General features: G+C 43.8%; 1 protein-coding gene across 1 annotated transcript in view; it reads left to right on the top strand.

Annotated features, from left to right (window-relative positions):
- The window catches only part of NPEPPS (aminopeptidase puromycin sensitive), a 117,705-nt gene that overhangs the window by 55,223 nt on the left and 37,441 nt on the right, over positions 1-25,041 (top strand). The window contains exons 3-10 of the mRNA XM_040329795.1: positions 119-196; positions 3,613-3,734; positions 3,851-3,958; positions 9,453-9,653; positions 9,738-9,834; positions 9,923-9,956; positions 11,379-11,493; positions 23,615-23,779. Of these exons, the coding sequence (XP_040185729.1) occupies positions 119-196; positions 3,613-3,734; positions 3,851-3,958; positions 9,453-9,653; positions 9,738-9,834; positions 9,923-9,956; positions 11,379-11,493; positions 23,615-23,779 (920 nt within the window). The remainder of the gene's footprint in view (positions 1-118; positions 197-3,612; positions 3,735-3,850; positions 3,959-9,452; positions 9,654-9,737; positions 9,835-9,922; positions 9,957-11,378; positions 11,494-23,614; positions 23,780-25,041) is intronic.

The raw sequence follows: 25,041 nt of genomic DNA, 5'->3' as shown, positions 1-25,041 counted from the left end.
GTCCATGTGTTGCTTTTGAATTCTGAATCTTGAAGTCTGAAAGTCTGACTGGGTGCACCTTTTTCAGATCTGACAATGTGCTTGACATCTTTTAAGTGTGGTGTTTTTTTTGTTGCAGAAATTCATGCCACAGGTTTCAATTACCAGAATGAAGATGAAAAGGTGACCTTGTCTTTTCCAAGCACCCTACAAAAGGGTAAGTGGAAACTCTGTTCGTGCTCTAAAAATTGTTTATTTTTATTTTTTTACAGAATGCATTTCTTGGGTATAAAACTGTTGGCGTCTCATTTTTAGAGAGAGCTTGGTGTACTTTTTATAGGGGCTGTTAACGTGTGTGTATCTGTGTTCCAATGTCGTCAGTGTGTGGTCAGTGCTTGCCAAACTGGATTATTTGTAGTATAGCTTAACCCTTTTGCTGTCAAGGGCAAAAAGTTTACATCAGAGCTGAAATGATGCCAGCTCAGTAAGCCTTACGACCTTGCCATCCATTCTGTTAAGTTCATTGTTGCTTTTTCTACCTTGAATTTATGATATAAGGGTAGCCCTAATCCGGGTCTGATCTGGTAAACCTATTCTTTTTACAGCCCACCTTTGGCACTGACTAGTATTCTTTCCCATTTACCTCTGATTGTTGAGGGGGCTTCATTTTCATATTTTTTGTGTTGTCTTTCAATTCTCTTATATGAGAATCTGGAATTTGGGCACTGGTCCCTCAAACCACCTCTTACATTTATTGACACACAGCCACTCTTCATTTGTGGCCATTGGGGTTCTTTTGGCCCTTCCATTTCCTCCTTTTGAGAACCTTGAAGCTCTGTCCTTGCCTACACTCTAAGGTTTTCAAAAGGAAGTTCAGTCAGAGTGAAGGTCAGCTTTAAAGATGCTAACTTGCTTGTCCCCATCTTTCTGGTGCATCAATGCTGCCTGCATTTTGCATGAGGCATGCAACATTTACCAGCTTGTTGCCCTTTTGGTCTGTCCACTGCACCTTGGGTCTTCATCAAGGTGCTACTCTCTGTACTTGTTCTGATCTTGGGGCGTTACCGTAGTGGGATACCTAAACAACTTTCTACTGAGGGAACAGTTGGCCCAGACTCAATGTCATGCAAGCTGTTCAAAAACTGCAGAGGTTTGGATGGATCCTGGATCTCAAATTATTGCTGGAACTTACTCATTGCTTAGAGTATCTAGCTGTCCTCCTCCTTTATACTGCTCTATACAGGGCATTTCTACTTCTACAGTGGGGCTGGGGAGGAGTCCTGAACACCCTGTCGGTGCAGGGGACCTGGTTGCTTGAGAAAGCTTCTTTCCAAGTCAACATTCTGGAACTATGGGTGATTTGGATAATTCCTTCAATGCTGAACATCTAAATTACATGGTCACCCAACCAGTGCACATTCCAAATGTGGAAAATTAGTAGCTTGACTTTCTCAGTTGATGGTGTATGGAGAAATTTTCTTTTCACTTGGAGATTTTTCAAGACCTCTTAGGTGGGGAACACCAGATGTCGACCATTCAGTGCACTATACCTTTCTGCCAGAGGTATCCCCCTCCTTCCCCTTAGGGGCTGAAATTTACATTGATACCTGCTTCCCATCAAAAGGTACTCCCTTATTTCGAGAGGGATGTTTGTGCATTTGGCATGGCAGTAAGACACAATCATTGGAGGACCCTGTGTTGCCCTGCAGACTTTTCATTCAGAAATCCTGCTGCAGGTACTCCCTATTGGGGATAAAGTATGTCCAAAGGCCTTTGTGTAGACATTTTTTTAATAGGATGACCTCCCTGTCCCTTCATACAATTGTATTGGGCTACATATACACTGACCTTCCCTAAAGGAAACTTTCCTGGCAGTAGAAAAACTTTAAACGTGGCAAAAAAGTGGTACCACGTTTTTTTTCATTTTGCCAGAGTACTTGCCGTTGAAATTTAATAAACGCTCCAAGCGCTAAACGTAGCTAGTGTTTGCCATATTTGGCGGTTTTTGGATAAAACATTACTCTCCTGAATACGAGTCTTCTGCGTTCAGGAGAGGGATGTTAACTGACGCTAAACTCTACAAAAGCCTAAGTGTACATCGACATTCAGGCTTTTATTAATTTGAGTTTAGGGGCTTTATCCAAAAAAATGCCAAAAGCTCCTAAATTCAAGTTTAGGCGCAGCCAGTGTACATGAGGTTTAACTGCATTGCTATGAGCTTCCGATTTGAGAATACAAGCAGCTGGTTTAAAACATTATGCAGATATTGTTTGCCTCCATCAGAAAACCTGAGAAATGCAATGCAGCTGTCACTGGAGTAAAAGTCAGGTTCGGAAAAAAAAAATCCACACAATAACCAGCCTTCTTTCAATAATTAAAAAATAAATATAATTGGTATTTATAAAAATAAAAAATTAATACAATTAACAAATATTCAATAGCATGTGTAAAAAAATAAATACAAATAAATTACATTCACAACACGTGTCCTCCAATGAAATCGTGTATAAAAAATATTACATTGATTATTCTTACCACAAGTCCTCTGTTGAAATTAGGTATTTTATAAAAAAAGGAATAATATGACTGCTGTTTCATACACAGTTCTTTAGAAAACTGAATGTAATTCGCAAGGTCCCATTCATGCTTGAGTCTTCTGTTGCAGTGCGTTAATGCGCACACGTTATTATGCATTGCTTTAAGGCAGCCCATTCATTATTTACAATGCATTCAAATGCCATTTATGATGATACTGCACAGAGTAGGTAAATGGGTCCTAAGGGTTTATATGTATATCTTATGTGCAGGGGGCCTACTTTCCATGACAGGACAAAGCTGTACCAGCCGCCATCCTGTCTGAGTACCCTTACCGGCCTTGATGACAGTCCTGTTGGACATGGTAGTTTTTAGGGCTTAGCCATAAGAGGTGTAAGTCACCAATCTGTAATAACATTTGGCTATAGAGAGGGGCACAGAAGATGATTTCTGGCGGATAATTGTAAAGCATTTTGTGCTGTTGATTTTTAGGAATGTTCTAAATGGAGTAGAGACTAATGTTAAAGCGGTAGTTCACCCCCCCCCCCCCCCGACACATTTTACCATCGAGACAGGCATTGTAGCGCGAGCTACAGTATGCCTGTCCCGATTTTTTTAACCCCGGACTCACCTTGTAATCGGACATCGTAGATTTCGGCTCCCGCGGGGAATGGGCGTGCCTATGGAGAGGGAGGATGATTGACGGCCGGCCCTGGCACGTCACTCTCCCCGAAGACAGCCGGAGTAGGTCTCGGCTCTTCACGGCGCCTGCGCACAGGCTATGCGCACGCATCGTGAAGACCAAGCCTATTTGGGCTATTTCCGGAGAAGCGTGACGCGCCAGAGCCGGCCGTCAATCATCCTCCGTCTCCATAGGCACGCCCATTCCCCGGTATCTTCAATCTACGAGAACAAGGTGAGTACGGGGGTAAAAAATTCGGGACAGGCATACTGTAGCTCGCGCTACAATGCCTGATTTTATGGTAAAATAAAAAAAAATAAAAAATTTCCGTCGATAGGGTGAACCCCCGCTTTAAGCATCATGTGTATTATGTCGCTGTCCTATTTTGTTTACCTTTTTTATATATATATGTTCAGGTACGGGGATGTTGAAAATAGATTTTGTCGGCGAGTTGAATGATAAAATGAAAGGTTTCTATCGAAGTAAATACAATACAGCTTCTGGAGAGGTTCGCTATGCTGCAGTCACTCAGTTTGAGGTAAGGACACGAGGCTCCGGGGATTGATTAGAACAACTTACTGTGCCTTGCTGTGCCTTAGTAATGCGTTGCTAGTATTGTGAATGTGACATGGAACGCATCTGTTCTCTTTACAGGCCACAGATGCACGAAGAGCTTTCCCCTGCTGGGATGAGCCTGCTATCAAAGCAACCTTTGATGTTATTCTCATTGTCCCTAAGGACAGGGTAGCTTTGTCAAATATGGTAAGATTTCTGCTTCACTACTGAGTTTAAAATCTATATCGGCTGCTCACAAATGTTGTCCCCCCCCCCCCCCCCCCCAATAAATCCAATCACTTTCATATTGACAGTCATGGTATGATAGCTTTCTATAGATAAGACCGTGTAAATGGTAATGTACAACCAGTTGCCTAAAAGAATGTTGGTGTTATCAGGCGGATTTGCTAATACAGGGTAAAGTTCAGAACAGCACTTTTTTCTCAATTGAACTTTATTCTTTTGAATAACTGTCAGTGCATGGGCTTGTATATGGGTGTTTGGTGCTGCATTACTTCTGGGCAACATGTTTGACATCTTCACACTTGCCTCAGCTGCAGACTAAACTCCACAGATGCTGCATCTTTGGCTCAGATAAGCTCTCAGCATAAAAAACAGTTTGCAAATCACTCAAGTATAGTGAATAATTCATCTCTATATACACTTCTTACATTCCAGTTATCTGGACGCACCCATTTGTAACCTGCTCAGATTTGTGTTACCTCCCCATCTTTAACAATGCAAGTGCTCTGTAACTTAAAGCAAGCTGTTTTTTTTTTATCTGCAAAGTGGTTAAGTCCCATCTATTATAATTTTTCCTCAGTTTAGGAACATATTGGATACTGGTTATTTATTTATATTTTAATTCTAATACTAAATGCCTGCTTTGCTTAGTTCTGCTGTGTAATCACATTTCCTCCATCTGCTCTCCTTCTAGATCTAAAGGAGTACAGTGGGAGGGGCTGAGATTCACTTCTGGCATATGCAAACTATCAGAGGGAGGACGTGGCCACACAGCAGAGCTGGGCAAAGATGGCATATAATGTTACTTTACAACCACTTTACCAAAGGGGAGGAGCAGCTGCAGCAGATTACCCAATCAAAGCTGGAGGGGAGGAGATCGGCTGCTCAGACTATGGAAATTACGGGGTTAGGGAGTGAAGGAGATGAAGAAACGCTGAGCAGAGTGAGCAGGAATGTAAACTAACCATGCTATTATGGATCAGCAGCCATGATACAGAGGGGAACACATGAACGGACAGGATCAACTAGGTATTGTTCAACATGGAAAGGGACAAATGACGTTGAAAAAGCACTATGCTTTAAAGGGACAGGAGCATTTTTTTCTAGGGTTACACCCACTCTAACTTTTGAACTGGGAAAACTGACTGGTATCGGTCATTTGCTTTGTGCACCCACCTCTCCTCCACCCCTACCTCCACCAACGCAAGGCATACTACATAAAGCAGTGTTTCTCAACTCCAGTCCTCAAGGCACCCCAACAGGTCATGTGTTCCTCATTTCCTCAGGTGAACCAGCTGTGGGCATTATGAAGGCAGTGAAGCTGATAAAATCACCTGTGCAAAATAGTGGAAAGCCTGAAAACATGACCTGTTGGTGCCTTGAGGACTGGAGTTGAGAAACACTGATCGAGTAATGATTTGGTGATGACGCCTGTCTTGATGAGATATGAGGTTAAAGTAAAAATACGTGCTTTTGGTGAGCAGATCTATTGAAATTCTTCTTGTGATCTTCACTTCCTTGGAGCACACAACTCAATAATCCTTTACGTGTGTGTATGTATTGTACAGCCAGCCAGAGGTTTGTAAATTATGCAAATCAAAAAGTGTCCAGCTCTCTCCTAGTGACGATACCTCTAAACCTGTTTGAGGGCTCTAGTTTTTAGCTTGGCGTCCTGAAAAGAAAGGATGTCTTCTCCATCATTGCTGGATCTAGACTAGTGTGAAAGATTCTTTAAGCAGCTGCTGATGGTTTCATGCTGGATCCTAGAATTCTGATCAAACTTTTTAGCAGCCAACAAGCGCAGTGGCTTCCCAGACTGCCCTAAATTTGGTACTTCTTGTGACAATCCATCTGATTCTTCACTGTAGTGGACTTCCTAAAGAGTGACCTGCACTGCCTAGAACACGTTGCACCTACCGGACCACCTGATTAGCACAGTCACCACAGCAGTTTTCTGCAGGTTTTCCAGAGCCAGTTTGAGCCTGCAATCACAGGATGACCCTGAAAACTTGCCTTTTGAGACTGTTCTTTGTGCAATTTGCCACGTTCTTTATATATTTTTTTTTCTACTGTGGTAGCCATCTCTTTATTCTTTATTTTGGGCACGTCGGCTCTATTGGAGCTGTTTTTTTTTAATCTCCTGCTGCCACGGTTTTGATAAGGGCATCCACCTACACTTCAGACTTCCTGTTGTAGATCCCTTAGCGAAAATTGCATCACAGGAAGTGGGTAGATTATACCTGGGCCCTTGGGTACAGCAGGGCCTCTTTTGTTGCTCTTTGCTCAGTCTTTTCATCACAAGATGTTCCAGCAAGAAATACAGTAGGGCTCTCCTGCCCAGTGATGCCATTTTCAGTAAGTGTTCGCTTCCATCCTCTGAACTGTTTAAGACCAGTCCCATATGTGATTTTGTACGCCACTACTTTACTGGGTTTGGGTATAGCCCTCTATTTGGCACTTGTCAGTGGCATCTGCTCCTTAAGTAACATTACTTGCTTTGTGTGCCCGAAAGTTCTCTAATATGGCAATATGACTGACATACTCCCTTAGCAGACTTTGCGTTCTTGCCTTACCTGTAACCTCACTCGCTGTACTTTATGGAGGCGCAGCATTGTCGCACTAGAACCGGAAGTGTTAGGATTAAAGAATAACTTCCCATCATTTCCCAAATGTAGGAGAGGGCCTGTTCTGTAATTAACATAGATGGACTGGGCAGGCCTGGTGTATCACTGCTTAAAGTGAATCTAAATGTTTGTGTGTTTGTTTAAAAAAAAAAAGTTATACTTGTCTGTTCTGTGCAATGCTTTTGCACAGAGCAGCCCTGATCCTCTTCTTCTCGGGTCCCCCACTGGCGTTCCTAGCTCCTCTCCTTTGACTATCCCCAATTGTGAGGCACTTGTTATGGGGGCACTGGTGTGTGCTTCAGCGCCCTGCTTTGTGTCCATAAGACACACAGAGCCACGGCTCGACCCGCCCCCACTCTCTCCCCAGCTCGCTGGCTGTGATTACCAGCAGTGGAAGCCAATGGCTAGTGCTGCTGTGTGTCAGCCAATGAGAAGAGTGAGATCCAGGACAACCGTGGCTCCTGTGCACATTGCTAGATCGCGAGGGGGCTCAGGTGAGTATTAGGGGGGCTGCACGCAGGTTTTTTACCATGCATAGAATGTCTCAATTCCACATCTGCAGCACAACCCTCCCTCGATACAATCCTCTGCTCAGCACTAACCCATCCCCTTTCTCAGCACAAATGAATCTCCAAATCCTCCCTCTCTCAGCACAAATCCTCAAATTCACCTGCCCAGCACAAGTCACCCCTGCCTTCTTCAGCTATTTGAAATTTGAAGTATTTAATTCTGAAGGATCACAGCAGAATTTAGTCTGGTTTCAGTCAGTAAGTATCCAACAGCTTGGAAACATCTTATGTTTACATTTAAATGCTGGTAGGCTGCCAAGATTCTGGTGCAATAGAAATGGTGCCCCTTATAAAATTATAAAAGTTTTGAAATGCTTTTGGTGCTTGTTCAGAATTTGTGAATACTTTAGGCTCCATTTACACCATTGTGTTCCATTTTGAGCCGTGATTTGGTGCCATTCAAAATAGTGGGAATCGCAAGGGCGTCCCGTGATTTGCAGTGTTTCTGAATCGTGGGCAGAATTGCAGCGATTCCACCCGCAAAATGGAATGCCATGGTGTGAATGGAGCCTAAGCGAGCATAGTCTGAGCACAGGTACACTTTAACCAGTTTCTCACCATCAAATGACGGAGGGGCGGTGCGGTTCTCGTTCTGGGCGGACGTCCTATGATAATGGCCCAGTCAAACAGTTTATAGCGCAAAAAATAAAAACCACAGAGGTGATCAAATACCACCATTAGCTCTATTTGTGGGGAAAAAAGGACATACACTTTGTTTGGGTACAGCGGTGCACGACTGCGCAATTGTCAAAGATACGCAGTGCCATATTGCAAAAATGGCCTGGTCATTAAGGGGGGGTAAATCCTTGGGAGGGGGGGTAAATCCTTGGGGGGGGGGGGGGGGGTGAAGTTGTTAAAGCAGAAAAGTTCAAGTAAATGTGCACTGCATGGTGGCATACCACAGAGTTTTTTTTAATGTTACACTTCTGTTTAAAAAAAAAAGCAATATTCTTGTAATGAAACGTGGTTTACCTTAAAGACCTTGACAAAATCTGTGTAACCTTAATACCATAAATAATAGCCTATTCGATTTTTCACTTTCGTATATAATGAGTCCGGAAATTGTAGAGAAATACTAAATGCATTACAATGTAACAAAAACCATTCGATTTTAGTTGTCTAAAATTATTTTAGCCGACTAAAAACGCACTGGAGATTTTAGCACTGGGCTGCTGGAATGAAGCCGTGCAAGTTCAGCTGAACTCGCAAAATTTCACTCCTGCTTGTCAGTCCCGATTTCGGCTGCAATTACAGACATCTGTGCAGCTTTTGCACAGATGTCAATGTAAATCGCAGGCGGAAATCGCAATAAGTAGTCGAGAAACTTTTTGAAACTGGAGCCTTATGGCCCCGTACATACGATCTGGGTTTTGCCCGGCAAAACTCACATCGGAATTCCGACAGAATTCCATCACAGTAAAAGAGAACATGTTCTCTATCTAAACTCTGGCAGAATTCCTCTGGAAAAAGTCCAATGGGGCATACACACGGTCGGAATTTCCGATGGAAAAAGTCAGTCTGACTTTTTCCATCGGAAATTCTGATCGTGTGTACGGGGCTTTAGAATACCAAGCTCCTCAAAATGCCCTCCCTCCCAAGCTCCTCAAAATGCCCTCCCTCCCAGATGGGTGAATATTGAGACACCCCATCATATATCCTGATCGGTTTAATTTCATTCCACGCTTTATTAGTTTCAATAAAGGGTACCGCGGGGAATCCCAAAACCCACCCGCCTCCAATTGGGCCAAGAGATGGTATTTGACAGTTTATTGGGATCAGCTGTGTTTGATTCCCCGTTCTGCAAAGTGCTGCAGTCACGCAGCCAGGAAATATATTCTTGCATGTGGTACAGCGAGACCCCTGCTATCTTTGGGCAGTTGTAAGGTAGGCAATCGAATTCTACCCTTTCAGATATGGGAGTCTTGTCTGTCATCTGTGTGGGAACCACACTAGGGAATTATGCAAAATGTGCACCAACTGTGGTGCCCAAACCATTTCAGTGAGGTTTGTCTTCCCCCCCACCACAGACAAAGGCTTTGCCTTTAGGTTTAACCCTATCTGGCTGCAGACTATACTGTAAATCTTCCACATTGGGATGAACCCAAACCTCAAGGTCACTACCCTTTATCTGCCATGCGCAACGTGGAAGCAGCAATTGCTGAGTCTTATTGCAAAAGGACAGATTTGTCCTACAGACATTTTAAATTTGCTTTGTTTTTCCAAGATGTTTACTTTCTTGCTCCAAATTTGTACCCTATTCTGTAGAATCTAATTGAGCGCAAGGCATACCCAGATGACAATAACTTGGTGGAAGTGAAGTTTGCTCGCACACCTATCATGTCAACCTACCTTGTGGCCTTCGTGGTGGGAGAGTACGACTTTGTGGAAGCTCGTTCTTCGGACGGAGTGCTGGTTCGTGTTTACACTCCAGTTGGGAAAGCTGAACAGGGAAAGTTTGCTTTGGAGGTAGGTTCTGTTTTTGGGTCTGCCGATTTAGTTTTTGTGTTATGAATACCCTCACCAACCACTTGTGTGTAATTGTTCCTTCAGGTTGCTGCTAAAACTCTGCCTTTCTATAAGGATTACTTCAATGTGCCCTACCCTCTTCCCAAGATTGACCTCATTGCCATTGCAGACTTTGCAGCCGGTAAAGTTTTTACTAACTAGCATGCTGTACAGATGATACAAATGTCTCCTGCCCTGCTTCGCTTCCTTACACTCTTTGTTTTTCACAGGAGCCATGGAAAACTGGGGCCTGGTCACATACAGGTACATATGGTGTTTCCTTGTCCTCTTCTGGAACCTTGGTTTACTAATAGCTATGTAGTTAAACCGTGAATAAAGTCTTGTTTTTCTTATATTAAAAAATATGTGCTCTGTGCACTAGTTTTGCAGAGCAACTTGGATCCTCCTCTTCTCGGGTCCCACGTCGGCGCTTCTGGTCCCCCACTCCTGCCAGGTACCCCCATAGCAAGCAGCTTGCTATGGGGGCACCCAAGCTGAGCCACTTCTGTGTCCATTCACACACACAACCGTGGCTTGGCCCCGCTCCTTCCGGCTCAGTGGCTCCTGCTGCTGCCAAAAGCCAATCAGGAGTGCGAGTCCCCAGACAGGTAAGGCTCTTCTGGACATCACTGGATCGAGAGGGGGGCTCGGGTAAATATTTGGGGGGCTGCTACACAAGTTTTTTTTATCTTCATGCATAGACTTCATTACACTTAAGCTGCTGCCTTTGGCTTCCTTTAATTTACTTGGAGTCAGCGCGGTTTTCCTTTTTCCTTGGCCCTTAACATTACCAAAGGACTGCACATGAAATTTAGTAAATGTAATGCTTAAGATAACTGTCTAATACTTCAGACATGCAGCAGGGGATGGCAAGAGACTGTAGATATGCTATAGCAGTTGTTGGAAACTGGGGGCATAATTTAATGCTGAATTACAGAAATCCATTTCTTTTGTAAAATAAAAAAAATGCAAATGAAGGCACACTATGCATGATACCTCCTGGGCTTGGCTCTATTTATATTTGACAACTTTATAGTACTCCCAGAAGACCGCTAATGCTGTAGTTCTAGGAGCCTGACATTGATCCTTCTGGGCTATGCATCTTGAACAGCACATTTGACGTAGCTGCTTTGCCCACCACTCCTCCACTCCCCCCCCCTCCCCTGCCCATTCACAGAAGCCTTTGTATTTTGTGAATGTATTCACATAATGCAAAGGCTTCTCTGAATGGACAGCGGGGGGGAGGGGTGAGCATAGCTGCTTTGTGTGCCTCCCCCCCCCCAGTGTCTTCAGTGCAATAAATCCATCAGATATAAATAATAGAAAAGTCCACGAGATGCCATGCAGCCCCTTGTATTTGACTTATAGTTTACCATCACTTTTTTTTACAATTCCACACAAGTGGTAGTACTTTTTACTTTTATATAGTAAATGCCCTCTAATAGCTTACTTACTATTTTAGATTTTTATTTTTTTTCCTCGCTTTACAGGTACTAGTATTTGCTCACATCAGGGAGATTTCATGTTGGTTTTCAACCAGCTCCAGGGAGTACTTTGTTAAATACTGGATTTCATAATGTTGAGAAAGTCTAACGTCACACTGGTCTAAAGTCATACGGTTTTATTGATCCCCTAGAAGCTTTTTCTTATGTAATGTATTGAGGCCACTTTTTATCTTGACTGTAGGGAGACGGCTCTGCTTATTGATCCAAAGAACTCTTGCTCTTCCTCCCGGCAGTGGGTGGCACTAGTTGTTGGACATGAATTAGCGCACCAATGGTTTGGTAATCTAGTCACAATGGTAAGCATGATTTTTTTTTTTTTTTTTTTTTTTTCTTTACAAAAAAAACTGTCGGCAGATTATTTCACTTTTCAAAGAATTTATTTGGAATTCCTATTATGGGAATTATGTTGCATAAAATGTAAAGCTTATATGCACTTTCACAGTTGAAGTACTGTAGTTTGGTGCCGTACCACGAGCCTTTGAAAGATTGCTGCGTAAATACTGTGTGACATAAAAAAAAAAGTTGCAACACCTGCCATTTTATTCTCTAGGGTCTCTACCTAAAAATATATACAGAATCTCACAAAAGTGAATACACCGCTCACGTTTTTGTAAATATTTTATTCGATCTTTTCATGTGACAACACTGAAGAAATGACACTTTGCTACAATGTAAAGAAGTGAGTGTACAGCTTGTATAACAGTGTACATGTGCTGTGCCCTCAAAATAACTCAACACACAGCCATTAATGTCTAAACAGCTGGCAACAAAAGTGAGTACATCCCTAAGTGAAAATGTCCAAATTGGGCCCAAGTCTCAATATTTTGTGTGGCCACCATTATTTTCCAGCACTGCCTTAACCCTTGTGGGCATGGAGTTCACCAGAGCTTCACAGGTTGTGACTGGAGTCCTCTTCCACTCCTCCATGACAACATCACGGAGCTGGTGGATGTTAGACACCTTACGCTCCTCCACCTTCCGTTTGAGGATGTCCCACAGATGCTCAATAGGGTTTAGGTCTGGAAACATGCTTGGCCAGTTCATCACCTTTACCCTCAGCTTCTTTAGCAAGGCAGTGGTCATCTTGGAGGTGTGTTCGGGGGCGTTATTTTGGAATACTGCCCTGCCGCCCATTCTCCGAAGGGGAGGGGATCATGCTCTGCTTTAGTATGTCACAGTACATGTTGGCATTCATGGTTCCCTCTAGGGTTGTCCCGATACCACTTTTTTAGAACTGAGTACAAGTACCGATACCTTTTTTCAAGTACTCGCCGATACCGAATAGCGATAATTTTTTTTAAATGTGTCCCCAAATGCAGCCATGTCCCCCCACAGATGCAGCCATGTCCCCCCCTAGATGCAGCCATGTCCCCCCCCTAGATGCAGCCATGTCCCCCCCTAGATGCAGCCATGTCCCCCCTAGATGCAGCCATGTCCCCCCCTAGATGCAGCCATGTCCCCCCCTAGATGCAGCCATGTCCCCCCCTAGATGCAGCCATGTCCCCCCCTAGATGCAGCCATGTCCCCCCCTAGATGCAGCCATGTCCCCCCTAGGCCCCCTAGATGCAGCCATGTCCCCCCCTAGATGCAGCCATGTCCCCCCCTAGATGCAGCCATGTCCCCCCCTAGATGCAGCCATGTCCCCCCCTAGATGCAGCCATGTCCCCCCCTAGATGCAGCCATGTCCCCCCCTAGATGCAGCCATGTCCCCCCCTAGATGCAGCCATGTCCCCCCCTAGATGCAGCCATGCCCCCCCCTAGATGCAGCCATGTCCCCCCCTAGATGCAGCCATGTCCCCCCCTAGATGCAGCCATGTCCCCCCCCTAGATGCAGCCATGTCCCCCCCTAGATGCAGCCATGTCCCCCCCCTAGATGCAGCCATGTCTCCCCCCCCCATATGCAGCCATGTCCCCCCCCATATGCAGCCATGTCTCCCCCCCCCATATGCAGCCATGTCTCCCCCCCCATATGCAGCCATGTCTCCCCCCCCCCATATGCAGCCATGTCTCCCCCCCCATATGCAGCCATGTCTCCCCCCCCCCATATGCAGCCATGTCTCCCCCCCCCCCATATGCAGCCATGTCTCCCCCCCCCCCATATGCAGCCATGTCTCCCCCCCCCCCCCCATATGCAGCCATGTTCCCCCCCCCCATATGCAGCCATGTTCCCCCCCCCCCCATATGCAGCCATGTTCCCCCCCCCCCCCCCCATATGCAGTGGTATCGCCGCGATTGGTAGAGCGAGAGAAATAATTCTAGCTCTAGACCTCCTCTGTAACTCAAAACATGCAACCTGTAGAATTTTTTTAACGTCTCGGAAAATTTTAAAAAGTAAATGTTTTTCGCCATTTCACGAGCGAGCGCAATTTTGAAGCGTGACATGTTGGGTATCAATTTACTCCGTGTAAGATTATCTTTCACAATATAAAAAAGAAATTGGGCTAACTTTACTGTTGTCTTATTTTTTAATTTAAAAAAAGTGTATTTTTTCCCAAAAAAGTGTGCTTGTAAGACCGCTGTGCAAATACGGTGTGACTGTATTGCAACGACCGCCATTTTATTGTCTAGGGTGTTAGAATAAAAAATATATATATAAAAAGAGGTGAAAAGGGCCAAGCAGGGAGATGATAAATAATTACATTTTAATTAAGAAAAAAAAAACAGTTTTTACTTAACAAAAAAAAGCTATTTAAAAAAAATAAGGCTATATGAAGCTTTTTAAACCAGCTCCCCCCCCACACTCACCATTAGGCAAAAGGCGCCAGATGGGCACAATCACTTCCTGCTCTTCTCCACTTTGGGAAGGAAATGGGCGGCAGTAAATACTAGGGGTGTTGAATATAATCGATGCATCGATGCATCGCGATTCGGGGCCCCCCGATTCGGCATCGATGCATGTGACCCCAATAATCGATGTCGGGTGACGTCATCCCGACTTGCCCCGCCCCTCCCGGGAGATCGCTCCGAGCAGGTCTTTTAAAATGTTTTTTTTTATAAATGCGCGTTGTAATCCATTAAGTGGCAATCGCTCTGTGTGCTTTTTTTAAAAATGTATGCAGATTCATACCTCGTAGCTCCGTGTATAGTAACTGTACATGCGATCATGTGATCCATGGTCCGGCCCGCCTCTCTCTTCCTCTGTCCTCTCACATCCCTCGTCTCAAAGTCTCTTCTGATCTCAGCCCCGCCCGCCTCTCGTGATCTGTTACTTTAGCTATAGACGATGGGCGGGGCTGAGAACGGACATCAGGGGAGATGAGAGGAGAAAGAGGCAGGTCTGAGCATGGAGTCACATGAGGGGAAAGTAATATACACACGGAGACATGAGGTATGATGATTCTGCATATGTTGTAAAAAGCACATTACAGCCCTGGCTATAACAGCATTTAGTATCACAGGTATTTTATCAGCAGTCTGATTCCTACACTGCTCTGCCTGTGCAGGCATTTCTCTGACTCTCTGCACATTCCACTGTGTTAACTCCTAGTGTGCTGGAATGTGCAAAGAGTCAGAGAAATTTCAGCAGACAGTGCAGTGCAGTGAAACTCACAGGGCTCTGTCAGTTGTGGAATGTAATCCCTGAGTCCTGCCCCCCAGCAGCCATGTGTATTCCTGTGCACTTTTTAAAGGGGAGTTTCACCCGATTTACACCCTTTAAAAATGCACAGATGACAATGAACCCTCAATAAAAAATGTCAGTACAGCGAGGACTTGGGAATGTGTTAATTTTAATAGAAAATAAATAACACGGTAGTCCTCGCTGTACTGATATTTTTATTGAGGGTTCATTGTCATCTGTGCATTTTTAAAGGGCGTATTGATGACAATGTCAGCACATAAAAACACACTGAAAATGCACAGGCAAAATCATGTATTTTTCCTCATTGTTCCCTCCAATCATCCTGTGTGCGCACTGCGCAGAACAGCATGTAAGTACTGAGGAGGAGGGGGTGCTGTTATCCGGGGACACAGGGGGGGTACGGGCATGTAGTGGAATCTGATGTGTCACCTGTGATAAGTCATTGTCACTGCAGGGACTGGGCTGTATGGAGGAGAAATATAGACCATCTCCTGTACTATGTCCACAATCTCTGAATCTCTGATCATCTCCTGTACTATGTCCGCAGTCTCTGATCATCTCCTGTACTATGTCCGCAGTCTCTGATCATCTCATGTACTATGTCCGCAGTCTCTGATCATCTCCTGTACTATGTCTGCAGTCTCTGATCATCTCCTGTACTATGTCTGCAGTCTCTGATCATCTCCTGTACTATGTCTGCAGTCTCTGATCATCTCCTGTACTATGTCTGCAGTCTCTGATCATCTCCTGTACTATGTCTGCAGTCTCTGATCATCTCCTGTAGCATGTCTGCAGTCTCTGATCATCTCCTGTAGCATGTCTGCAGTCTCTGATCATCTCCTGAAGCATGTCTGCAGTCTCTGATCATCTCCTGAAGCATGTCTGCAGTCACTGATCATCTCCTGTAGCATGTCTGCAGTCTCTGATCATCTCCTGTAGCATGTCTGCAGTCTCTGATCATCTCCTGTAGCATGTCTGCAGTCTCTGATCATCTCCTGTAGCATGTCTGCAGTCTCTGATCATCTCCTGTAGCATGTCTGCAGTCTCTGATCATCTCCTGAAGCATGTCTGCAGTCTCTGATCATCTCCTGTAGCATGTCTGCAGTCTCTGATCATCTCCTGTAGCATGTCTGCAGTCTCTAATCATCTCCTGTAGCATGTCTGCAGTCTCTGATCATCTCCTTTAGTATTTTGGGGGGAGAGCCATGCGCACTTGCGCTGCAATCGTGATGCATCGCCGAATCGAATCGAATCGTGGACTTGATAATCGTAATCGCATCGAATCGTGAGACCGGTGAAGATGCGCAGCCCTAGTAAATACAGGCAGAAATCCCCATTAGTAATGCTGGTTGTCTCTTGTCATACCAGCGGCGACCACAAGATGGTACCAGACTACAGTAGGAATTATAGGCCGCAAAGTAGCGGCCTCAATTACCGGCTGGACCGGCGCCCCGCGATCGCACAGCGGGGGGGGGAAGCGGAGACGCAGGATACCCCAGCTCAACCCAGGCAGCAGGTCGCTAATTCTAGTCGCAATCACGACCTAGCGCCCGGAAATTGTCGAACTCTGCAGTAATCCATGTTCTTAGTCTGCTTGTCTTCAGCAAACTGTTTGCGGGCTTTGTTGTGCATCATATTTTAAAGAGGCTTCCTTCTGGGATGAAAGCCATGCAGACCCATTTTGAGGCAGTGTGGAGTATGGTCTGAGCACTGACAGGCTGACACCCCACCCCTTTTAACCTCTGCAGCAATGCTGACAGAACTCATACTTCTACAGTGCCTTGCGAAAGTATTCGGCCCCCTTGAACTTTGCGACCTTTTGCCACATTTCAGGCTTCAAACATAAAGATATAAAACTGTAACTTTTTTTTGAAGAATCAACAACAAGTGGGACACAATCATGGAACGAAATTTATTGGATATTTCAAACTTTTTTAACAAATAAAAAACTGAAAAATTGGGCGTGCAAAATTATTCAGCCCCTTTACTTTCAGTGCAGCAAACTCTCTCCAGAAGTTCAGTGAGGATCTCTGAATGATCCAATGTTGACCTAAATGACTACTGATGATAAATAGAATCCACCTGTGTGTAATCAAGTCTCCGTATAAATGCACCTGCACTGTGATAGTCTCAGAGGTCTGTTTAAAGCGCAGAGAGCATCATGAAGAACAAGGAACACACCAGGCAGGTCCGAGATATTGTTGTGGAGAAGTTTAAAGCTGGATTTGGATACAAAAAGATTTTCCAAGCTTTAAACATCCCAAGGAGCACTGTGCAAGCGATAATATTGAAATGGAAGGAGTATCGGACCACTGCAAATCTATGAAGACCTGGCCGTCCCTCTAAACTTTCAGCTCATACAAGAAGACTGATCAGAGATGCAGCCAAGAGGCCCATGATCACTCTGGATGAACTGCAGAGATCTACAGCTGAGGTGGGAGACTCTGTCCATAGGACAACAATCAGTCGTATACTGCACAAATCTGGCCTTTATGGAAGAGTGGCAAGAAAAAAGCCTTTTTTTAAAGATATCCATAAAAAGTGTCATTTAAAGTTTGCCACAAGCCACCTGGGAGACACACCAAACATGTGGAAGAAGGTGCTCTGGTCAGATGAAACCAAAATCGAACTTTTTGGCAACAATGCAAAACGTTATGTAAAAGCAACACAGCTCATCCCCCTGAACACACCATCCCCACTGTCAAACATGGTGGTGGCAGCATCATGGTTTGGGGCTGCTTTTCTTCAGCAGGGACAGGGAAGATGGTTAAAATTGATGGGAAGATGGATGGAGCCAAATACAGGACCATTCTGGAAGAAAACCTGATGGAGTCTGCAAAAGACCTGAGACTGGGACGGAGATTTGTCTTCCAACAAGACAATGATCCAAAACATAAAGCAAAATCTACAATGGAATGGTTCACAAATAAACTTATCCAGGTGTTAGAATGGCCAAGTCAAAGTCCAGACCTGAATCCAATCGAGAATCTGTGGAAAGAACTGAAAACTGCTGTTCACAAACGCTCTCCATCCAACCTCACTGAGCTCGAGCTGTTTTGCAAGGAGGAATGGGCAAAAACTTCAGTCTCTCGATGTGCAAAACTGATAGAGACATACCCCAAGCGACTTCCAGCTGTAATCGCAGCAAAAGGTGGCGCTACAAAGTATTAACTTAAAGGAACACTAAAGGTTCATTTTTTATTAGATCAATTGATTGCTGTAAGCTAGAGCATTTAAATATCACTTACCTCGTTTTTTCTTTTGACCTCCAAAATACAGTAATCCAGGTTTGAAAATGCCATTTCCTGTCTCTCCTCTTCTTGCTTTCCACCAGCCTCTGAGCCGTTTTGCATGGTGGAAAGCAGAATGTGCTCACCCCCTCCCTATGACTACAGCCCTGCGTGAAGATGCTCACTTATCCCTCACAGGCATGGAGGCTAAGCCTAATGGGAACTGTAGTTCCCATTAGGCCGTGATGTAGCAAGAATGAATGCGCACCGCAAACCAGGAAGTCAGTGAGAATAATGATTCAGGAGTGCTGGAGGTGAATAAAACAGCTTGATTTCAACAGGTATCAAACTAGTTATAATGCAAAACATTACTTTTTACTTTATCAGCTACTGTCAGACTTTAATTTAAGAGGAAAATATTTTTGTCTTTACAACCCCTTTAAGGGGGCTAAATAATTTTGCATGCCCAATTATTTTTTTTTTTTTTTTTGCTAAAAAAGTTTGAAATATCCAATAAATTTTGTTCCACTAAATGATTGTGTCCCACTTGTTTCTTCAAAAAAAAAATTACAGTTTTATATCTTTATGTTTGAAGCCTGAAATGTGGCAAAAGGTCGCAAAGTTCAAGGGGGCCGAATACTTTGGCAAAGCACTGTATTTTCCAAAGACCACCTCTGGATATAGCTATGGGTAGTATGACATGGGAGCGGTGCAGAACACGTGCACTCAACTCAACCCCTTTGGCCAACCATGAAGAGAGCTGTTCTGCGTGGAACCTGTCCTGTTAAACCTCTGTATGGTCTTTGCCATTATACTGCAGCTCAGTGTGAGAGAGCGATAACACCAAATTTAACACGCCTGCTCCCCATTCACACCTGAGACTTTGTAACTTTAACGAGTTACATGACACCGGGGAGGGAAAATGGCTAATGGGTCCCAATTTGGACATTTTCTCTTAGGGGTGTACTCACTTTTGTTGCCGGCGGTTCAGACATTAATGGCTGTGTGAGTTATTTTTAGGGGACAGCAAATTTACAGTTATACAAGCTGTACACGCACTACTTTACATTGTAGCAAAGTGTAATTTCTTCAGTGTTGTCACGTGAAAAGATATAATAAAATATTCACAAAAATGTGAGGGGTGTACTTACTTTTGTGAGGTGCTGTATAATGCTTGGGTGTTCTAAGTAACATGTAGGAGAGATGTCATAATTGGCCTGGGCTGGAAGTAGTTAAATATGTATATGATCTGGTTTTCACTAAAATAAAAAAAAGCAGTAAAGTACAATCACTGTGCTGCACTCTTAACCCTTAAGATGGAAGACCAGCCCCTGAAAATGTCCCCCCCCCCCCCCTCCTAATTTTTCCAACTAACCTGTATAAAAGGTGTGTGTATTTACCTATTTTTAATCTGCTGTAGTCCGGTCATGTAATCTCACAGCTCCCCTGTGTCAGTGAGCGACTGCTGCAGGAGTGAGGAGGGGGCGCTAACGACCAGACGAGCAGATAAAAAATAGGTAAGTACACCCTCCTTTTTGGTATTTATTTTTTTAATACAGATTAGGCAGAATAAGTAAGAAAATGGAGAGGGAACATTTTTTAAGAAATTGTTTTCTTTCACTTAAAAATTGTTGTAAACCCACTTTGGAAAAAAAACAAAAAACTAACACTTGCAAGACAAAGGCATAATGAGCTAGTATGAATGGCATACCGGCTCATTATGTAATACTCACCTGAGATTGAAGCCCTCGCTGCAGTGCCCGTACACAGCGGGTAACACACTCACTGAAGCATTGACACGTACCTGCCATCGCTTCAGTGGGCATGTGCCGATGACGTTGGTACATTCAAATACAGGGGATGTCCCCTAAACCGTTCAGGTTTAAGAGATATCCAGGGTAGCTACAGGTAAGCCTTATTATAGGCTTGCCTGTAGCAAAAAGTGTGTTGTAAGGGTTTACAACTACCATAAGTGCTGTATATAACCTAACAAGCAAATGTAAAAGGTCACATCCTAGGTTTACATAAAAATATGTAATTTAGTGCTTTAAAAAAATCATTCAGTGTTCCTTTATACAAGAACTGCAATCCTAGATGTTCTCCTTAAATATTATACATTTACAGCAGTCGAGCTGAGAGGGTGCAACAATTCAGTACTCTTAAAGTGATTTGTAAACGATCACCTTGTAAAACAACCCATTTAGTTTACAGTGAAATGAAAGGCAAAACATTTGTGTATATAAAAAAATGTAATACCCCCCCCCCCTTTTTTTTTAGAAGTGCTTACATGCCCTCTGTTCTCAGTTACATAAGAGCTGGGGGGAGGAGAAGAAACCATACACTTATCTTCCCAGTGAATAGCAGTGCAGCAGTGGAGTGTAGGGACAAGTCTGATCAATGGACGAGAGCAGTTCCCAGCATAGCTAGAGAACTGACCACAATGTATTCTCCTGTATAGTGTAGTCAGTTTTTCATAGGATAGTAGAGGGGCTGACAGAAACAGGGATTTCACACAAAGGAAGCAATGCAAAGAGGATACTTTCTCATAACATTGACCCCCTGTTGTTCTTGGGCCTATTGGTATGTTTATTGCTCGCCCGTCTCATTAATTGCTCAGGCGTGTCCTAGTGTCTTTGAATATTCAACCTGGAAGGAAACTTCACCCTTAAATGTTCTATCTCAACATGACTCAGACCATCATCTAAGCTTAGGTCTTAAGTACTGGGTTCCACCTTTTCATGTCAATGGGCAACCTACAATCTTTGTGTGATTCTTGCATTTTCTGGCATCAAGTAGCGGTTTCCCATATTTACTAGACTGCTGGTCTTCTGTTCACGCTTTCTTGATATTCTACCAGGTTGACATTTTGACCTAATCTGAATCCAGTTTCAAGCGCATGGTGCTTCAGGCAATACTTCTATGTCCCTAAATAGATGAGAATAAAAAGTGTTTTTTTTTTTTACTTACAGTAAAATCCTTTTCTTGAACTCCACTAAGGGACACCGGTCCCACCCCTCTGTAATCATGCACTTGGTACTGCTGTGCTGCGGAACTATGGCGTGCTGGTAGGAGAGGTTATACTGGGTTGGTCTATAGTACCGTGTTTCCCTGAAAGTAAGCCCTACCCCGAAAATAAGACTTATCTGGATTATCAGGGTGGGCTGCAATATAAGCCCTACCTCGAAAATAAGCCCTAGTAAATCTCATTAGGAATCCTTTAATGCTTTTGTAAATATTGGCCAGTGTCTCCGTTTACAGCTGTATTTAAAAAAACATGTTCTCCTCCCGTATGTCTGCTGCCCCTTCCTCTTCTGCGCATGGAGCGGGCTGACGTCAGCCGATATCTCGGCTGTTCTCTTTCCTCCACTTGTCGGCGTCCCCTCTGTCTTCAGTGCACTGACGTCAGCGGCAATCGCGGCTCTTCTTTTTCCTCCTCTCCTCCCGTTGACGTCTGCACCCTCTCCCTCTTTACCGTAGTGCACGGAGCGTGCTGGACGTCACATTCTCTTTCCTCATCTTTCCTCATCTTTCCTCATCTCAGAGAAGAGCAGCATACGGTACCATAAAAGTTGTTAAAACATTTCTTTTATACGGTATAAAACGGGACTGACTGAACTGTAGAAAAAAACGGATTACTTTACAATCAATTCAGAATGATCTAAAAAACGGACCCCTGACCTGAGGGGGAAGACGGAGGACACAGAATTTTTAGATTTTAACAGGAAAATAGAGAGGGATAGATGACACCGCACAAACACTGTGTTGTCTATCATGCTTTAAAGAAACAGGATTTTTTTTTTAAAACAACCTAATGTACATACCGTAAATAAATAAGCCCTACCCTGAAAATAAGCCCTAGTGCGTTTTTTGTGACCAAAATCAATATAAGACCCGGTCTTATTTTCGAGGAAACGGGGTAGTTTTTTGGCCAGTGGCCAATCCTTCTGTAGGCAGTAGTATAACCCAAACGTGAGACTGTGTCCCTCAATGGACTTCCAAGAAAAGGATTTTATGGTGAGTACAAAAATACTTTTTTTTTTTTTTTTTTTTTATTAATAACCATTCCATTTAAACTAAACAAAAAAAAAAATAAACATTATCCAACATATCCCAAAATAGTACCAAATATAAAAGTATAAATATGTAGATGTATAATGTAAATGTTATGGTTCAGAAAACAACATTTTGATAATTGGAGGTTTGTCACCGCACATAGTGTGAATTGGCCCTTAGTTTTGTATTTCCAGTTGTAGATTTGCTTGTGTAGCTTATTGTACAGTCAACCCTTACAGTTTTTACAGATGTTCATGTCTAGAAAAGGCCTGCTTTTTCTGTCTTCAACAAATGTGAATATTCAATTCTAATCACTGAAATCGAAAATGATCACAAACTCATTCAGCAAAAATTCAGACACCAGTCAAAGTGTAAAAATGTTGCCTTTGTATCTGTTCCATTGAAAAAAACACAGGTACATGGACAGGTTGTCTGCCAAAAAAGCTCACACTCCCACCCTCCCAGATTTGCATTGGACGGTGCCCATCACAGAACCCTGTACCTGGAGGGAATCTGACCTGTTACATAAAAAAACATTGTTCTTCAAAATAAAATCCACGTTCCGAGGTTTCAAATTCATCAAACATTATTTACATTATATTATGATAGAATTGTATTTAATGCTATTCTTAATGTACAGTATGTATACAGTTTTGTTCGATTTTGAAGGTTTTACCAATCTTGTGTTACTCTCAAAGCGTTCTGAACTTGTACCTACAGGTAAGCATATAATAGGAATTTGCCTGTAGTAAGTGAATATCTCTTTAAACTTGCACGGTTTAGGAGACATTCACACTAGATGCTGACTTCAGAGCACTGTGCCGTATAAACTGTTACTCCTGTGCGCAGGAGCAAGGTCATCACAGTTTAGCTATTCAAAGGACCGGAGCCAGTGAACCCAGAAGGAAGACCGGAAGAAGGTGGAAGCCTTGTCAGCACTGACAGCGCACCCCCTGGTGGGCTTTATTCCAAGGTAAGTATTAAAGCGGGAGGTCCACGCAAAAATGGAACCTCCGCTGTTCGGATTCACATTTGGCACCTTTTAGGGGGAGGGGGAACCTTTTACGGATATAGACCCCTGCATTATCTGCAGGAGTCTACGCCACGTCCGGCCGCAAGGCTTCTCTTTCTGATTCCCTTACCGAAGATGGCGGCGGCAGCATCCAAGAGCCGAGACAGAGATCGGCTTCAGGTGCCAACATCACGGCCATGCTGGACAGGTAAGTGTCCTTATTTTAAAAGTCAGCAGCTGCAGTATTTGTAGCTGTTGACTTCTAAAAAAAAAAACGGTGGATCTCCGCTTTAATGTGCCAGTATTTAAATGTATTTAATAATTTTTTATTGGGGTATTGTGACGGAGAGGTTAAAGTTGTGGATTTCTTTTTAAATCTATTTTTTTTAAGCCCTCTTTTAAAATCTTCAATTGCATCTTCGCCTTCCTCTGTGATACTGTATGCACCCTACATGAACAGTATTACAGATCATTGAGAAGTTTTTGTGCAGCAGGCACTGACTTAAAGGATTATTTGACAATTCTTATATTCTTTTTGGCAGGAATGGTGGACCCATTTATGGCTGAATGAAGGCTTTGCTTCCTGGATTGAATATCTCTGTGTGGATCACTGCTTCCCAGAATATGACATATGGACACAGTTTGTCTCTGCAGATTATACTCGTGCTCAAGAGCTGGATGCACTGGATAACAGCCATCCAATAGAGGTTACATTTTTTTATACATTTTTTTTTTTTTTTTTTTTTTTTTTAATTTGTCACTGGTGTATCTCCCTGCCTACCAGCAGTTTCACTCAAGGCCCCAATCATACACTGCTAAAAACTCAGTCTGATAGTGTTCCTTTTTGGAAGGCAAACAGTCCAGGGTATTTAAAAAAATGCGCCTTTCAGGAGAACATCATGACTCCATCCAGAATGGTGAATGTCCCGCTTGGCTGTCAGTTGTTTATAGGCCAGACGGTAACTGATTAAGGTCCAAAAGTCTCCCTTAGCCCTGTCCTGTTGGTTGAAATTTCTAAAATCTATGCTCCTACTTAAAGTGATAAGTTTTGTTTAAACACTTGGTGCCCAGAGGCCATCATATGACGTTTTGGGCTTTGTGGTGGTCTATCTGAATGATGTCTGCAGCTACAGGCATCATTCAGATATTGCTTTTTTCAGTCGACGATTCCCTACACCATGAGGAAGGATCATAGCAGCTGTTCCACCGCTTGATCGTTTTTACGGGCGGCAAAAGGGGATGTTCGCCCTCCCGTCGCCCTCCGGTGCTTCTCCCGACTCACCGCTGTGATCGGTGAGTAGGAGAACGGAACAACCGGCCCCAGATGCTGATCATAGAGATTTCCGGTGGACCAGATGGTCAGCGGAGTCTCTACGATCGTCGGAGGCCGGGCGCGATGTTATGGCATCACGCCCGGCCTCTGCATTAAAAAGAAAAACGGCGCCGCCTCGGCTAGGAAGTGGTGATCGTTTTTTTTTTTTGTTTGTTTTTTTTTTTTTTTTTTGGCTTTCCAACCTAGTGGTGGTCTTATTGACCCCATAGCTCACTGTAAAGAGGTCCTGTCATATTCCTATTACAAAGGATGTTTTCATTCCTTGTAATAGGAATAAGGGCCCTTTCACACTAACGATCCCGTGAGGATCCGTTTCTTTTAAATATCCGCTTGCACAGCGGGGATCGCTCCGTTGATCCCCGCTGAGCCAGCAGATGACAGGGTGGTCCCTGCACATTGTGCAGGGACCGCCCTGTCCGATCTCCGCTCTCCTCTATGGAGAGGATCGGGTGAACACAGACCCTCTGTCTGTGTTAACCCAATCCGATCCGCAGACATATGGGGGGAAAAATAGGACTTTCCTCCATCTGTAGAATCGGAGCACAGCGGAGACTGATGAGATCGGGTGTCAGCGTGTTCATCCGCTGACACCCGCTATCCCATAGGGATACATGTATGTCCGTATTTCATCCGAAA

The sequence above is a fragment of the Rana temporaria genome, chromosome 12 (genome assembly GCF_905171775.1).
Source record: "Rana temporaria chromosome 12, aRanTem1.1, whole genome shotgun sequence".
Classification (NCBI taxonomy): domain Eukaryota; kingdom Metazoa; phylum Chordata; class Amphibia; order Anura; family Ranidae; genus Rana; species Rana temporaria.
The sequence above is the reverse complement of the archived record's forward strand: the minus strand, read 5'-3'. Positions and strand labels throughout refer to the sequence as shown.